Here is a 17,566-nt window from a genome sequence, read left to right as displayed (position 1 = left end):
GAAGGCATTTTTTTCCACAAGTAATCAATTATGCAAGTTTATATATTCTACTTTCACAAAAAGCTTTAATTTTCAACAGATGAATCAGAGATAGTTACAGAATATACATACAAGCCTAAATATCAGCTTTCCCAAACACAGTAGTGTAGTTCTTTAAAATTTAATTTTAAATTCGTTACATTTATACTCTTATTGCAAAAGAGATTGGTGAAATCAAATGAAGGGGTTTCACTAATTTAACATGACAATATAGTTTTCTTGCACAAATAATTTTAATAACTGATCAAAATACCAACCTCTAGACTGTGCAGTCTAAATAATTATCTTGTATATATCAACGTTGACAAATTATAGTATACATTGAATGGCAAAATATGTTAATTCATTTTTTTAGGTTAAGCATAAACATTGACTAATCAAAAACCCAAAAGTTCTACTGATAAATAAATGCACAATAAATAAATAAAGGTTGATGACACTTTGTCCACAAACACAACTGTTTGCCTATACAATCCAGTAAAGCATGTATATTATGCATTGCTTATAGTGTGACAACCACTGCCCGTAAACAATACAATAAAGGAATGGATAATAGCTATACAGTGCATCAAACATTTACATTCAGTGCATTTGTAACATAGTATTGGGATTGCATTACTCCTTGACAATTTCCTTACACATTCAAAATGATCACAATCGCTAATAGGACTTGTAATTGCGTTAAATGAATACTTTCACTTTGGGTTATATTTAAATTCTACTTTCAAACACTCACAAAAAAGAAAATTACAGTACAAAGGTGAGAATGTTTATGAAAATAATTTCGGCTTGGGAATGTTTAAGGAGTTACTTTTCTACGTTTTATGTTACAGAACAATAAAATATTGGAAACAATACCCAAATACATTATCAATATACACAACTGACTTAAGGCTTACACGTGGAAGACCAATAACGAGAACAGGTAAAATTACACTTTGTGTACCTGATCTCCACAAATAACCGCTTCAGATGACGATTACCACACTAAAACTCGAAATAGACAGTGTAATTGGAATAAAGGTCATTTAACTATGGCACCTTACCAAGCCAATGTGAACGTATCTCAGCTGTCTTTCAACGTGGCAAGATCTGGCAATATACAAGCAACTATAATGATATTACAAAGAGGTAGAGGTTGAGGCTGATTGGAAATACATATAACTTAACAAAAAATGAATAATTATGCACCTTAATATAACTAAAGTTGAAAAGCAAAGCCACCACTGCTAATCACGGCTAAACCACAAGATTTAGAGGTCAAGGATCCAGTAGGCTGGACACAAATGCACCATGGATTTACTCTGACACTGACATACAATATATATTCTATGTCCCATCTGGTATATCAAACCAGGTGAGTACAATGTTGTTGGTGGCAAAGCAATAATGGATGGGCTAGAGGATTGCCTCCGTTTCCATATAATAAAAACAATCTAATATTACATCAGCTAAACTATTAAACTTAAGTGATGAGATGAGCATTCAAGCTTGGTGAGCGAGCTTGTTGGTTGAGCTGGTGGCTGGGAGAGAACTCGACAAGTTCCAAACTCACATCCTGCAGGCTGCTGGCAGACAGAAGCCCCACATTCTCAGTGTTCATCTCGCTGCTTCCTTCCTGCATGTCGTCGGTGGCTCTCAGCAGTGGGTCAGAAGCATTGGCGCCACTTAAATTATGCTCACATGAATGGATGGCAGCAGATTCAGAACTCAAACTAAACTCCCTTGGCTTTAGTGTGGACATGCTGAGACTCAGGTTCACTCTCTGCGTTTCTGTATCTGCTGTCCCTGATATGCTGTCTTGCTGTAAGTAACTCGTCTCAGTAGCTACCTCACTGGCATCTGACTTTGAGTGGGGAGAGGACCCGTGGCCTGCCAATGGAGGAAAACACTTCCTGGTTTGGCCTGCTGCTGCTGTAAGTCCTAGCAAGGGTAAATGTTCATCTTTTTCACCTAAACCTTTAAAGTGTGAAATGGAATCTGCTACTAAATCTGTAATTGCTGGCTTAGTATCATGCCGAGAGGCCAGAGGTGAATTTTTTATTTTACCCTTGCTACCCTTTTCGCCTCGGCCTACCCAGTTACTCACTATTTCTACTTTCCGTGTGCTGGATTTTTGAGCAAATGATTTGCTTGTGCTGGCTGAAGCAGAATGGCTGGAAGTTGACGCTAGTGAAGAAAATCCTTCATCAGCCTCTACAACCTGCAGACTGTCTTCTGTGGATTGCTCTTCCAGCACTGCACACACAGGACCCAATGACAATTTAAATGCAAAATTAGGTGGACAGTTCCTTGCATGCAACTTAAACAAAAATACATTCAGGTCCCCTAATACCAATGTTATGGGGCAGTTTCATGCCATGTATCACAAAAAATTACTAATTAAAGGCATTTGCTATAGGTGACCAGTTTTTCTTTCACCAAAAATCTATTAAAACTGCCTTTCCATGACATGAACTAAACCATGCAAGTGCTAGGTCAGCTGATAAATATATGGACACGAGTGTAAACAATGGTGATATGAAATGTTCCTGACCATCCTTCCGCCAGCGGTGACGGCGTATGGACGCGCTGGTTACGGCGCCACGAGACAGCCTGCGGAAGGTAGGCGTGACGTCCACCTGTATACACTGCTGTCCCTGATGAATGGTTTCAGGCGTGCTGTTCTTCAGTGAGTTGCGCATTGCATTTCCCACCTTAAGACGAGTGAAAGATGAAAACAATCGTCAAATTGTGAAAATACTTTGCAATGGTGAGTGACTAATTTTGTAGTGAGGGCTCACCAGCAATGGCTCAGTATATAGCTCCAGCTGAGCTCGATACAGCACATCCTCCAAGGCCTCCTGTCCCAATTCCCATTGTCCATTATATCTGCAAAACCAAAAGTCAGTGTACCCACAATATTATTCAGCATTGCATACAAACGATGAGCAGGTGACCTTCAATTAAGCTTATGCATATTTTAAAATTACAGTCGAAAAGTGATATGTGACTGCAGTGTGACATACATAGAATAATAGACGCCTGTTAAGAGATCAACAATGAACTCTGGAGACAGTGATATCTTGGTACGGTGCTCCCGCCACCTTTTCTTTTGCCGTGGGAAGCCACTCACGCACACCCTGGACAGAAAAATGTAAAACAAATAAGCAATCCCCCAGTCGATTCAATGTGGCTACATATATACATTATGTTCATTAAGCAGTTTAGAATTCTAATGGTAATGGTACAAACTACCAGAATATGGAAATACATTACCGAGAACACATGTGACACAGGGCTTGGTGGGAAGACGGAGGCATGTGAGCAATGGCTGCATTGTAGCAGAGCATCAGGAAACTCAAAACCTCAAACCTAACGAAACAAACGGGGCACAACATTAATGGAAATTACATAACCCCTATGCAGCACCTGCAATGCAACGTGCTTTATGACTTTGTATGTGCTCACATTTATGCATGCAGTGAACTTCACTGTGACTGCTGGTGTTTCACCTGTTCTGAGCAGTGAAAGCTTCCCTCTGTGGCAGGGGACCAGCATAAGCAACCCTCACTGCCTCTCTTCCGGACAATACAGCTTCCATCATTGCCATGGAGCCCAAACTCCCAGGCTAAAGGCAGACAATCAGCACAAGCAGCATGATAAAAAGCATGACCAAACCACTCTGTACTCTTAGGTTTTTTCGGTAAAGTCACGTAGGTAAAACAATATAATGATAAAATAATAATAAATGAAAATAACTAAATTAAATCACGACGTTTCGAAGGCAACACAAGCTTCCTTCATCAGGTGTAATAAAGGCACAGCAAAATAACTAGCGAGTGAAGCTTCAAATCTAGAATCAAACCTCTCTGGTCAGTGTTTAATACTATTTTATACATATCTACATATTTTTTATTGCACCAGGCTCACCTCATGGTAAAGAGAAGGTTTGGCAAGTGTGGGAATGGTGAAGGCCAGCACCTTGCTGTTTCCATCAGCTTCCACAATCTCCTGAATAAGAAAGAATGAAAACAATTACATTTCATCTCTTATAAATGCAACCATCGTATCCTGTCATTGACTTAATACTTTTTTCATGGATCAATGTCGCTACACTACAAGGAAATAATGTTATGAATGTGTTAACATATTGGAAAAATTGTTGCAGATAATAAAATATTTAAACATGCATGATACACAAATATTACACAATATACCACGTGTGTGTGATACTAAACATCAAATGGGAATGGCCAGCTGTTGCCATATTTTGAACTGCATGTGCATTCATGATAACATGCTGTGTGCACGTTGGCTTTATGAATGCATGTTGTCATGAATGCACATGCAGTTCATAAAGCCTACATGCACACAGCATGACTCCTCACCAGGTTATAGAGGCCCAGCAGCAGGGCATCCACACAGCCGTGGCTTTGCACACGGAGGCCATAAGGCGCGCTGCCCGCCAGGTACCGGCTGATGAGCGCTGGCAAGAACTGCAGGGCAAAGTGGCGCAGGCGAGCCTCGCCACTGCGCACAAACTCGAACAACTGGTGGCACACGGGCTCCAGCAGCTGTAAAACGAGAAAAATGAGATGGCAAAAGCATCACTTTTGGTTTAAATGTAGCGTTGACAGTTTGTCATTCCATTTTGTGTTTAAAATACCACCGTAAATTATTGGATTTCCTCAATTTACAAATGTTTAGCAACATCTTTAGTTTAAAAGAAATACATTTTAAAACTAAGCACCTGTTTTCCCAAATGGATTAGAGGTCTATGCTCATCTCTGTCAGTGGCCAAGAGCCACTGAGGAAATTGTACAACAATTAAACATTTCTAAGTACAATTGCTATTTATGCCATGATGTTATTTTTAAGTTATTGAGAATTTATTCAGGGTAAAAATATATTTTTTTATTCTAAACATAGTGAGATTGATAATGCAAGCTTGAAATGTTCAAGTTTTCATTGCTGTACACAGATGACCAAGTAGAAAACATTAATAAAGTATCGTTTGATGACAGAAAGGGTAATGTAAAAAGTATTATGTCTGCGTGGTGCACTTTCTGCTCCTTCATACTTCGCTGTTTAGCGCTCCTATCACTTTGTAAAGTGCAGAAACGAGAGCTGTTTTCTGATGGACTGTCACTGCATAGCTGGAGATTGAGGATTCTGGTAGAGCCTGTAGAGACACATTAGAGAGGCAGATTTCACTTCCATTACAATTCTTGGAAAAAACACCACCGAGTAAAATTTTTAACCAATACTTCCACTATAAAAAAAACACTTGGATAACAAGGTCAAGCAATGACAAAGCCGAAACTTACTTTCTCAATGTTTTCCCATTATGATTTTACAAACTAAGGCTGTTGATAAATGCAAAAAAGCTATAGCACTTAGAATAGTGACAGGATCTAAGAAACCTGTTTGTAAATTTCGTATAAAAAAATGTGATCTGTATGTTATTTTTCATTATCAACCACAAGGGATTGCAGCAGAAAAAAATTGGCTCCATAATATTGAAGATTTTTTTTTACTTATCCATGAAAGCCACACCGAGTCATAGGACTCTTTTCCAAGAGTTCCTGCATTGAGTGTTTTTTTATAATATGTTTTAAGCTAATCAAAAACTGTTTATACAAGTGGGAGGAAACCGGAACACCTGGAGAAACCTCACACACCAGAGGGTATAAACAGATGGAAATTAGCCCAATTGCTGTACTGCCTTCTCCTCGCGAGCCAATGTATGGCACTTCAACACCCACAGGAAGGGAGTTTCACAACATGTGTGAGACCCACCAACCCTCGTGTCCTGTGCTGGATTACAGGCATACATAGCCACCACCGCCTGGCACACCTAGGATGAGAACAGCCTGCTTCTATTTTTTTTAATTTCACTTCATTAACAAATGACCAGATCAGTAATCGATAATAAAATAAAGTGACTTATTAATTGAAATTACGTCACTCATTGTTGGTAATATTTTGCAAAAACACATGTAGGCCCACATGTATGTAGCACATACAGCTTTGTACCTTGAACTCTGAAAGCCAATCTTCCACAAAACCCTTGTCCATGGTTGGTACGTTTTTCCAAAAGCCCCAGGCCTATCCTGCAACAACAAAGGGCAGAGAAGATTAACAAAGAATACATGTTTGTAATTCCTTATCATATGACTGATGTGAAACCTGTCCAGCTGTGTGTGACATTCGTGTATGTGCAATCATGAATACATGGTGCACAGCACTGATTACAGGATGACATAGCATGTGTCACTGCTGACGTGTCTAATTTGGTAATCTCTCGACTTGTATGTTTAACATTGTTCAGTAAATATAAGTGCTTGTGAAAGAAATATTTTGCTTTAAAGTCTGGAAACCAAAACATTTACAATGCAGAAAAATATGTTTTCGCCAAGGGCAGTAATTTGAAACTGTAAGCTAGTTTGCTCACTCAATACACAATATTCCAGATAGCTTTAAATGTCCTTTCCAAGACATGAAAAGACATACTGAAGTTTAATGAAATAGTTCGGTTTTTTATATATATATTCCATGATTAGCAAACATTAAGATGTCAATTTATGTTTTAAAAGCCAGACAATTTTGATAAAAAAAACAAAAGGACATAACCGATGGTAAAATATTGTTGGACAAATTATCATGAATGCAAAGGCAGCCACAATGCTGTGTGTGCATGCTGTGTTATCTTGAAAAAGGAAATATTGTTAAGGCCAGCGAGCCAAAACGTCAAGATCTTTCTTTCCTCGCAGTGACAGGAAATCAAGTGTTTATTTATTCAGATGTTATTTTTGTATGTAATTTCATGAAAGCAGCAACATTTACCTCATGATGTAAACGTATAACCTCCAAACAACAACACAACAATTTTCCAATCTATATTTCAGTACAATGAGATGTTTATTGTGGGCACTTACAAAAATACGACGCAAACACGAGTGAAAACAGGTGCTTTCACACACTATATTATTATTGGCCATGCTCAAGTCCATGGCTGGATGAAGGCCTCCACAAGTCGCTATCCTCTGTTTCTTAAGGTAATTCAAAGCATGCAACTTTTTTTATAATCTAAATAATTTAAATAATCTTGAAAACTCATCTTTCTTAATTGGCCTTTACACCACACCTCGTGTTGGTCGTTTACCCTGCAGGTTCTGTTTTTTTCTTCTGCTTTACATACACGGCGGTGGTGGTGGCACATTGGTGGGATATTACAGATGCAATAATAATAATTTACAAGTGTAAACTAATATTATTGTCATTAAACTTGCTGCGATGGGGCAGGCGCGGGTGGTTTGCGGGGCGGGCGGGAAGGCTGACTGGCTGGGCTGTAGCCTGGCGTTTGTGTGACAGGCGGGCTGACTGGATGGGCTGTAGCCCGGCGTTTGTAATTCCAAGCATGCAATTTTTAACGCTTCTCTGAACACTTCCAAGTTTACTAAATTTCTTCATGAATAACCATGTTTCTGATCCATGTCATTGATATAACTTATTTATTATGCAATAACTGAATTAAAGACGTAATAAAAGGTAGTGAAGCTTGCCACAATGATGCAACTAAAAAAGCAACATTAAATATGAATGGCAAGTATAAAAATCACACCATGAAATTACTTAACATGCTATGCATTTATTTTCAGCTGCACTTCAAACATGAGACACCACATCCAAAGAAGAGAAGCATTTCTGGATATAATACTGCATGAAGCACAACAATATTTCTCATTCATATAAATGTGAACTTTCGTGACTGCAGGAATTCATATTCTTTTGTTCTTTCGGTAAAGTCACATAGAAAAAAATATAAAAAACATTTTAAACCTAAAACTCAAGACGTTTCGATCGCAACACAAGCGGTCGTCATCAGGCGGAGAGAAAAGGGAGGTAAGCCTCTAAATGCAACTATTTATAAAGGTTTAAAATGGGCATAGCCCAAGTGTCAGAAGGAGTGGGGGACAAGAGCCGTGGAGCAGCATGAATGGACGAGCTAAAGTTGTGAGTGGGCGGGGCACAAGTGCTGCGGCGCCGCATGAACGTTCGAGCTGACCGGCGAGCGGTGTAATCCAAGTGTGTAGCATGTCAACTAGGGCTGAACGATTTGGAGAAAATATCTAATTGCGATTTTTCTGACAGATATTGCGATTTGATTGGCGATTACATTTATTTAAGTCAAGCTTCCGTTCAATATTCACTGTGTAATAGATTTAAAACATGTGATTGGGCATTACCACATGATACCATCAAAATATGAACTGCTCTATATATATTCTAATGCAAGGATGAGAACTTAAAAGATATGAATTATTTCCAACATGTATTTATTAAAATGTTTTAATTGAAATAGAACAATCAAACATAGAACTATTGTTAAGTTAAATAAATAAAGGTATAATAATAAAAAATAAAACAATTCCAATAAGAAAGTACCCTGCCCACTTACCCTTGGGTTGTACCTATCTCAAACCTATATAACCTTTGGCTGCAGTAACTCTCTCGCTATATTTCTTCCTGCCTCAGCAGTCCACCTGCTGTATTTTTTCACCTGAAGACGATTGCTTGTGTTGCGATCGAAATGTCATGAGTTTTTGGTATTTATTTTATTCTATCTACATGACTTTACCGAAAGAACCAAAAAACATAGAAATGTGGCATCAAGCAAATTTCAGAAACCAAAAGGCTATGAAGCAGCTAATTTATTTAATGTCTGAGATGTAGGAAATTTATGCAAGGGGTGGGAAGGTATTCAACAATGGTTTGGAATATAAAAACATTAGTCATATTTCTAACAAGTGGGGCAATGGTGGCATGGTAATGAACACACTAAGCTATGAATCCAGCAGGTGGAGTTCAGCTCTCAGCGACAGCTAACATCAGTGGCAAATTATATCTAAACTGTCCTGTATGGTCCTTTCAGCAAACTGCACCACCCAACATGGTGGAGTTATGGTCAGACTCCCACGACCGACATGTCATGGAGTCACCTTCATCCAACAGTGGATACAAAAATGATTATATTGTTGAACATGGAAATATGCAGTATTGCACTTAAAATTACCAATAAACCAACAGCCACACACATTTACGGCACTTGAGAAGATCAGCTCGACTGAAAATGATTTTGCTTGTAAAATGGAGAAGTAATGATTGTGCTGTAACTCTTACTAATCCACACTGTACATATATAATTGTTTTCTTCCAACTGAAGGAACACAACAATCACCTGTGCAGATGTACAGTTCCCATTACTCCAATGTCATTTATTTCAGAATGGATGAACCAACTAAATGCTGCAAGCGTTAAGCCCCTAATCCAAATACAGTACTGTCTGCCCCTACACACAGAAAATGTGAAAGCTTTCCCAACAGGCAGCTTAATATGCACAATTAAATTAACCAAATTAAGACTTTAGTTCATGAAAAATATAGCACCCTGTAACAAAAATGTAAGAACAAAGGTTACACTATTAAAAATGCCAATTCGTTAATCTCCAACACACCGGTGTGCTGTACTAGTAACGAATTGGCAGTTTTAAAAGTGTTCTGTTTACGTGACAAAACCTACTAATTGTCTGCGTCGAGTGGTGGCGGGTTTAATGACGTATAAATTTACACGACCCAACCCAAAAAACCTGTATTATGGACTTTTAAAACTGTGCATAGTCTGGCACCAGTGAATAATTCTGCGGTTTTGGAAAGTCTGGGGTGTTGGGTCTATTTAAGTTATTCAACTCCAATATTTAATACACCTATCACACATCTATGGTACATATCATACATCAGTAGTAACACATAATTTGTGATAATTGGTTATTTACCCTTCTATCTGGCAACAAAACTGACACCTTTTTACAAGGAGTCATGTTTGCATAGACCGCAATACCTGCAGTCATAATACAAACAAAAGAACATAATTCTGATAATGTGCACTGTCCTTGAAGTTGATTGGTCCACACCCGAGACAGCTTTCCTTAGAGCCTAGTCTCACATGGGTTGGACCAGATGACGCCAAAAGGCGCACAACTCAAAGACAATGCACCATCAGAGTATGAGAGCTCGGGGCAAGCATCTACACTATGGGAACCTCATTTGCCAGTAAAAATATGATAATTGGTTCTTTACCCTTCTATCTGGCAACAAAACTGACACCTTTTTACAAGGAGTCATGTTTGCATAGACCGCAATACCTGCAGTCATAATACAAACAAAAGAACATAACTCTGATAATGTGCACTGTCCTTGAAGTTGATTGGTCCACACCCGAGACAGCTTTCCTTAGAGCCTAGTCTCACATGGGTTGGACCAGATGACGCCAAAAGGCGCACAACTCAAAGACAATGCACCATCAGAGTATGAGAGCTCGGGGCAAGACTAGGCTCTAAGGAAAGCTGTCTCGGGTGTGGACCAATCAACTTCAAGGACAGTGCACATTATCAGAGTTATGTTCTTTTGTTTGTATTATGACTGCAGGTATTGCGGTCTATGCAAACATGACTCCTTGTAAAAAGGTGTCAGTTTTGTTGCCAGATAGAAGGGTAAAGAACCAATTATCATATTTTTACTGGCAAATGAGGTTCCCATAGTGTAGATGCTTGCCCCGAGCTCTCATACTCTGATGGTGCATTGTCTTGTGCGCCTTTTGGCGTCATCTGGTCCAACCCATGTGAGACTAGGCTCTAAGGAAAGCTGTCTCGGGTGTGGACCAATCAACTTCAAGGACAGTACACATTATCAGAGTTATGTTCTTTTGTTTGTATTATGACTGCAGGTATTGCGGTCTATGCAAACATGACTCCTTGTAAAAAGGTGTCAGTTTTGTTGCCAGATAGAAGGGTAAAGAACCAATTATCACATAATTTGTGTTCCATCCAAACTAAACTGTAAAAAACGTATAATGTTCTTGTGTCTGGATTAATAATGCTAGTAAAACATTAATTTCACAAAACAACGCCAAACGAATCTTCTATAAATACAGTATCGATAAAATAATGATTATCCTCCGTGGATACTGTACCCTGCCATCAGAATGTGGATTTTCCCACTACTGGCTTAGGGCCAACAAAGGAGAGGAGTAGTCTGGGTGGTGGTTTGGCGAGGGAAATAATGTACTTTTCTGAGATAAAAAAAATTGAACAAGCATAAACACAATGGGAGGTGAAACCATTCTAATTTTACTGCTGAAAAACTATATTTGCATGTAGCTTGTGGTATTTAAAACAAATGTCATCCTCAGAACTTGAATACTTAGCATATCCAATTTCCTCTTGGCACCTAACAACCACGTTCTCCACCTACTGTTCAAATTACTACTATAATAGCCCAAAAATGTGTGTAACGCGCGTGACGTCACTCCACATGCCGCACCCCCCCCCCCCCCCGTCATTAATAAATAAATAATCATGAGCAGGAGTACTTTTACAATCACGCGGAAGGTCGAGCGTAAAGATATTATTCTTCGCAAAGTCGCTTCAAATATGATGTTTCTTTACAGAAAGTGTTGGTAAAAAATGTAATATACGCAGCACAGTGCTACATCTGTATGTGACGTCACTGCAAAAGAAGCCCCCCCCCTGTCATTACTATCATAAGCAAGATATTTTTTTACGCAAATTCGCTTTCAATTTGACGTTTCTTTATTTAAAGTTAATCAAATAAATTATTCTACGCAGCAAAAAGTCTATTTGGTGTCTTTATTTCTTCAGCACTTGAAACAAAAGGCAAGTCTAATTTTTGCTTCTAAATTATGATAAAATATATACATTTCTCTGTGATTTCCCAGACATTGTATCGAATTCAAATTGATTATAACCTCATCGAGCGAAAGCTGAAGAAAATAAAGTATCAGAGCAGTGATTTTTAACTAATTGAAGGCGAGTTAAATGCAGTGCTACAGTGACATGAAGTGAGGTGTTTTATGACGTAGTTTTGTGCAAGAATCACTGCCATTAAGACAGTACAAGAAATTCACACAAAATATCACATACCAAGGTTTCATTTTTTAAGTTAAGAAAAATGTATTTACGTGCATCAATTCCTAAAAGAATGTACAATCACGCAAGAAAACGTAAATGTACATCTTTAATATTACATCCTCGGTCCTAAGGCGGGCAAAAGTCTAATTGAAGATCAGTTAAATAAAGTGCTACTGTGACATGAAGTGAGGTGTTTTATGACAGTTTGTGCAAGCATCACTGCCATTAATACAGTACTACGGTGAAATTCAGTGATATGTTTGATGACGTAGTTTTGTGCAAGATTCACTGCCATTAATACAGTGCTACAGTGAAATGAAGTGTAGTGTTTGATGACATTTTTTTGTGCAAGATTCACTGCCATTAAATTTACACAAGATACAATTATACTCTGCTAGATTTTTTCGTAAATATTACAGCTTCCGTCCTAGGACGGGCAAAAGGCTAGTAGTGTATAGGATAAATGCCAAAACTTAATTTTGCTATGCTGTTGGTGTTAAAACTGTCAAATAGCACCTTCCAGCTACTTACCATGGACGTTAAAAATTTTGAGCCAGGAATGTAAATTAATATATTTGCGAAAGTAGTTGTTGAATGTGATTTATTATCAACAGTGTGATCATCAACATAAATGAGACTGTGCACGGCACCCTTTACACTGAAGCCATTAGTTAAGGAGGTAGAGATACGGCTCCATTCTAATTTCCTTAAACGACAACAGCTCAGCAATACCACCACCTTGGCATTTCATCAAATGTGCTTTTCCATTATTTTTCTGATGTGCTGTCACGTACGCAAGCGGTTGTTTACTGCATATACTGTGCTTCATATTGAAGACAGTCTCCAAGTCAATATAAAGATATGTATGCCTACCACTAAGACCAATACTGTAGATATGTTATGGATTTGGCATTGTAATTCAGGTAAAAGACAATGGATCTACATCATACATAATTCGGAATAACCATCTGCAACATTACAGGTGCTGCACTTTCCACCAGCAAGTTGAAGCTCCTTCAATAAAACACACGATATCCACAGAGGAATATCTGAAATACTACAATTTAGTTAATGCATACAAATTTATACTGCAAGAAGGTATGATAACAATTAAGGTATGTACACTTAAATGTGCGTAATACTTCATTTTGTGTGGCCTAAGAAAGCTTAATGCAAAAACTAATGCGGTCCCTTCAAATATTATGCATTAAACTAACCATATTTAAACTACGAGGGTAAAGAAAGAGTGGCGTTATAAAAATGTAAGGCTCTTCAGAACTTACGCTTTATCATGTACCACAAGTCCTTTTGTGACAATGAGAGTAAACTAACGCATTACTCCCGTAAGATACTGACCTGGTTATAGTTATATTATGGATTTTCCGAGCACTGACCCTAACGCCAATCACGTATTTCTGCTTCAGTCAATGGACAGGCCAGCATGGCCTCGTTCATTCATACGAATATTGGTAAAGGAGACGTTAACCTTCAGTCTCATCCGAATTATTTCTGAAATACAACTTTATTTTTCAAAAGCCACGGGGTTTAAACCGCCAGTTTTGGTTACCCAGTATTCGTAGTAAAAGTGGCGTTAGTGACAACTCTATACACAGACTTGTTGGTAAAAGCGTTGACAAGCAAGTGCCTATTACAGGCGACCACCACGTCAAACGAGACTGTAGTGGGACAAGCAGCTACATGCTTGTTTGCCTACCGAGGTGGTTATGTAATTCATGTTTATGGCAATCGCGATTCATACGAATGTTTCGACTGGGTTTGCCTAAAAGTAAAGCATGCCAGGTTCAATGCCACGTGTGCCACTTGTCTTACTACTAAATTTCACATAAGACCCACGGACACACTGAAATCACAATGATGTCATCGGAGAAATTTCATTAATTGCTGTAATCCAGCCACTGGCGGTTAAAGACACGCACATTATACAGGCAAGAGTTATACATTGGCAAACATTTCACGTGCAGAGGGAATGGCATGGCCAGCAAGCACCACACTCGACCGCATTTGTCTTCCCAGTGCTGACGTATACCCACAACACCAAGTCCTCATTTAAAAGCTGATCGGCGACTAAAGTGAGGTTAACGACCGATTGTAATATCACTCGCCACAGATTCATTTCCGCGAATGGAACTCTGGCCGCCAGGTTCGTAGCGCAGTGCGCTGACCATTGCGCCACCGCTCTCTCGCACCCCCCCCCCCCCACCAACATACAATAGGAGAAAATACAACAATTAACACGTTGTTTGTGGTTCAACGGAGTTAGCGAGCACCTATTAGTCATTCCGACACCCTCCTCCTCCTACACACCACGCGTGCATATTAATCACTCGGCCGCAGATTTGCCCATTTCACATCGCACCGCTTGCTCTCTTCACCGTACATTTATTCCTGCCATAGGCGACGATAACAAACGAGTGCAATAGTAGTAATAATAACAATGATGAGAGCAGCAACAATAATGGGGCGATTATGTCACAATTGCGAGTGACCCCGCTGTCCAACAGGGCCCAGCCGCCGCAGGGCCGGGCAGCTCTCAGGCTCTCCTGTTTCCGCCACACGAAAGCAAACAAAAACCGCACAGATCGCTACAAATGATAGCGCACAACAACACGGATTAACATCGCCTGATTAATGGAGGGGGCCGCTTCTCCTGCGGCTCTCTCCTGCCTCCTCACCCGGGGCAGAGGTCGCTCGGCAGGGCAACGGAGGCAGCGTGAACCGGGGATGAGGCCGAACTCAGCTCCCCTCGTAGCCCCTCCCCCCTCCTAGCTCCTCCCCCTCCTAGCTCCTCCCCCTCCTAGCTCCTCCCCCCTACTCGTCCTTCCCCTTTCCCAACTAAGCCCCTCCCACTCTTAGGCTTTTTCGGTAAAGTCACGTAGATAAAAAACTATCAGTCGCCGCCCGCTTTGCGGGCGGTGTGTATGTACTTGGTTGGTGGGGAGTTGAAAGTGGCTGGACACAATAGACATGTTTTGGTGATTGTGTTATGTTTATTTTTGTGAGGTTATATGATTTTTTTATGAGACGCTCAATCGACAATATTAAAGAATGCAAGTGATTGAAATATAGAATGAAACGTCGTATTCTATTATTTAATTTAATTTATTATTTTATCTTTAGACGTGACTTAACCGAAAGAACCAAATAATAATTCCTGCAGTCACGAAAGTTCTAAAATTAAGATTGAACCACTTCTACGGGGAAGTTTTAAGCTTATCTTTTTTCTCTCTCTCTCTGGCGACTTGTTTTCTCTGCCTGTGTCCTCTTTAGAATGTTCACACTTAAATTCTAACTTAGCAATCTTTGAAATACATAATCAACCAGGCTATGCGTTAATTGTGTGTTGACCGACCCTCCGTGTTGTATTACATTACATTTCGATATTTTACTAGGTTATTTGATTTTAGTGTGTCCTCCTGATTTTCAGGCTTACTTGCCGTGCAGCACCACGTCTGTTGACCACTCATTGATATGCTAATTTTTTCTCTAACCCCCTCCCTCTCTCTGCCTCCGCCCCCCCTCTGTCTATTTAAGGCCACCCCACAGAGACGATCACCCCTCTCTGTTACCTGTGTTGCTCCCGCTATGTATCTTGGTGATTTCTGTCTGCTAATATGTCTGTCTATAGTTTTCTGGTTAGATTTTATGTCGCTATTTCATTATACCTGATGATGATTGCTTGTGTTGCAATCGAAACGTCGTATTCTATTATTTAATTTAATTTATTATTTTATCTTTAGACGTGACTTAACCGAAAGAACCAAATAATAATTCCTGCAGTCACGAAAGTTCTAAAATTAAGATAGAATGCAACTTATTCAAATATCTGGCGATACACGATATTCTTCGTGTACACTCCGTCTTCCTCCTCGTCGTCAGGTCCCTCAATAAGCGCCTTGATGTTGGATCTTGCCGTGACTCGCGATAGTGCCACGTACAGTTGGCCGTGCGAGAAGCATGGCGTTGGTAGATATAATCCCAGGTTGTGAACAGTTTGCCCTTGCGCCTTGTTGATGGTCATCGCGAAGGCTGGGACAATGGGGAACTGTTTGCGCCGAAGTCGAAATGGGAAGTCCTTCGTGTCCAATTCGCGGCGGATATGGTTGTTCTCAAGCAGCGAGTCCAAGACCAAGTGTGGGTACTCGGAAAGCTGCGGGAGGTCGTCAAAGTCGGACAGAGCCATCCCACCTGCCGTGAGGAACTCGTGGAGGCTGTGAAGGGTCTTGAACTTTACCATTTCTTTTATTTTCTTTGATGCTGCTAATCCTGCATAAGGCACGGGTATAAGTAGTACTAATCACATACCTGCATTTCCCATATCCCCTCCCTTTGATGCTGCTAATCCTGCATAATGCACGGGCATAAGTAGTACTAATCACATACCTGCATTTCCCATATCCCCTCCCTTTGATGCTGCTAATCATGCATAATGCACGGGCATAAGTAGTACTAATCACATACCTGCATTTCCCATAAATATGCTAAATTCCTCTTGATATGCATTTTTTTTGTCAAGGCGCCCTTTCCCACCCTTCCAACCCAGCTTATATATATGCTCCAAGCACATGTGCTGTTTCATTCAGACGCTGTCGCCTCCACAGACCTGGTTTTCACCTGAGGACGGCTGCTTGCGTTGTGGCTAAAACGTCGTGAGAATGATTTTATTATGTTTTATTTTTATTATTTTATTACTTCCCTTCTACGTGACTTTACCGAAAGAACCAAGAAGATTTACCATTTCTTCTTTGTTGGTCAGCTGGCAGTACTGGTACTCGTAATCGCGAGCCAATTCGTCGTAGAATGTATCCCAGAGAGCCTTCGTATCTGCTGGCATGGAATACAGCAGAATCGTAGCGAAGAGTTGACGAAGCTGGTACGGCATCTGAAAGAGCGAGGCTTCTTCCAGACACGCAACCCATTCGCGATCGCTCTCAAGGTAGCCTGCTCGCATGGCTGCTTCCAGCGGTTTGTTTTGTTTTATTTTATTCGTGACGCACCATCCATATGCGCTCCACCATCCACCATGCCCTTGCATCGCAAAGACACAGCTCTGGTGTGCGTCTGCGTGTGCGCCATCCACAGTGACATTGGTCAGCAATTGCACCGTTCCGATCGCACAAAGGTTGGCCCCTGCATCCTCCGTCTGTATGTACACACACAGACAGATCCGCTATGGGGCCACCTATTTTTTTCTTATACAATTTTATTTTGTTGGTGTTTTTACGTTTTATGTTTACGTATTCCCATTGTGGGTGTTTTACGCATGCATCAGATTTTTGGGTTCCTCACATATGGTATCAGAGGTGTGGGTCACTCTCAATCGAACAATAACGGGGATCGTTTCAGTTATGACAGCTTACAGATAGAAACATTGCATGATCGTATACTAATAATGACAGAATTTTTACCCGAGTGGAGGGCATCCCCCACCCGGCGCTTCTTACCGGTACTGTGAGACTTACAAATCCAGACCTCTCCTCCTCTTGAACCGTTCACAATACCCTGTGGTAGTACCATTATCATCTCAATAAAGCAATC

The 17,566-nt window shown here is 40.1% G+C and overlaps 1 protein-coding gene across 2 annotated transcripts; it reads right to left on the bottom strand.

Annotated features, from left to right (window-relative positions):
• Nucleotides 1–45: 45 nt before the first annotated feature.
• LOC144717212 (hyccin 2-like) lies at nucleotides 46–17,566 on the bottom strand. Of its 2 annotated transcripts, none has more exons than XM_078592593.1 (11): nucleotides 17,491–17,566; nucleotides 6,058–6,134; nucleotides 5,102–5,203; nucleotides 4,410–4,595; nucleotides 3,952–4,032; nucleotides 3,534–3,649; nucleotides 3,298–3,393; nucleotides 3,048–3,161; nucleotides 2,823–2,910; nucleotides 2,576–2,735; nucleotides 46–2,277 (listed from the first exon to the last, which is right to left on the bottom strand). In XM_078592593.1, the coding sequence occupies exons 2-11, from the start codon at nucleotides 6,097–6,099 to the stop codon at nucleotides 1,505–1,507; spliced, it is 1,758 nt and encodes a 585-aa protein (XP_078448719.1). In that variant the 5' UTR covers nucleotides 6,100–6,134; nucleotides 17,491–17,566; the 3' UTR covers nucleotides 46–1,504. The 2 variants fall into 2 exon arrangements, with proteins under 2 accessions (XP_078448719.1, XP_078448709.1); XM_078592583.1 differs by lacking the exon at nucleotides 17,491–17,566 and adding an exon at nucleotides 14,704–14,793.

Source organism: Lampetra planeri, chromosome 1 (genome assembly GCF_965212315.1).
Source record: "Lampetra planeri chromosome 1, kcLamPlan1.2.h2, whole genome shotgun sequence".
In the NCBI taxonomy this organism is placed as follows: Eukaryota; Metazoa; Chordata; class Hyperoartia; order Petromyzontiformes; family Petromyzontidae; genus Lampetra; species Lampetra planeri.
This window is presented reverse-complemented; position numbering and strand designations above follow the sequence as displayed.

Excerpts from the sequence above, each read along its gene's own strand:
- LOC144717212 (XM_078592593.1), bottom strand. The coding sequence starts at position 6,099 with ATGGACAAGGGTTTTGTGGAAGATTGGCTTTCAGAGTTCAAG. Across the intron at positions 3,394-3,533 it reads GCTTTCACTGCTCAGAACAG|GTTTGAGGTTTTGAGTTTCC; the intron begins GTGAAACACCAG and ends TTGTTTCGTTAG. Across the intron at positions 3,162-3,297 it reads CTGTGTCACATGTGTTCTCG|GGTGTGCGTGAGTGGCTTCC; the intron begins GTAATGTATTTC and ends TTTTCTGTCCAG.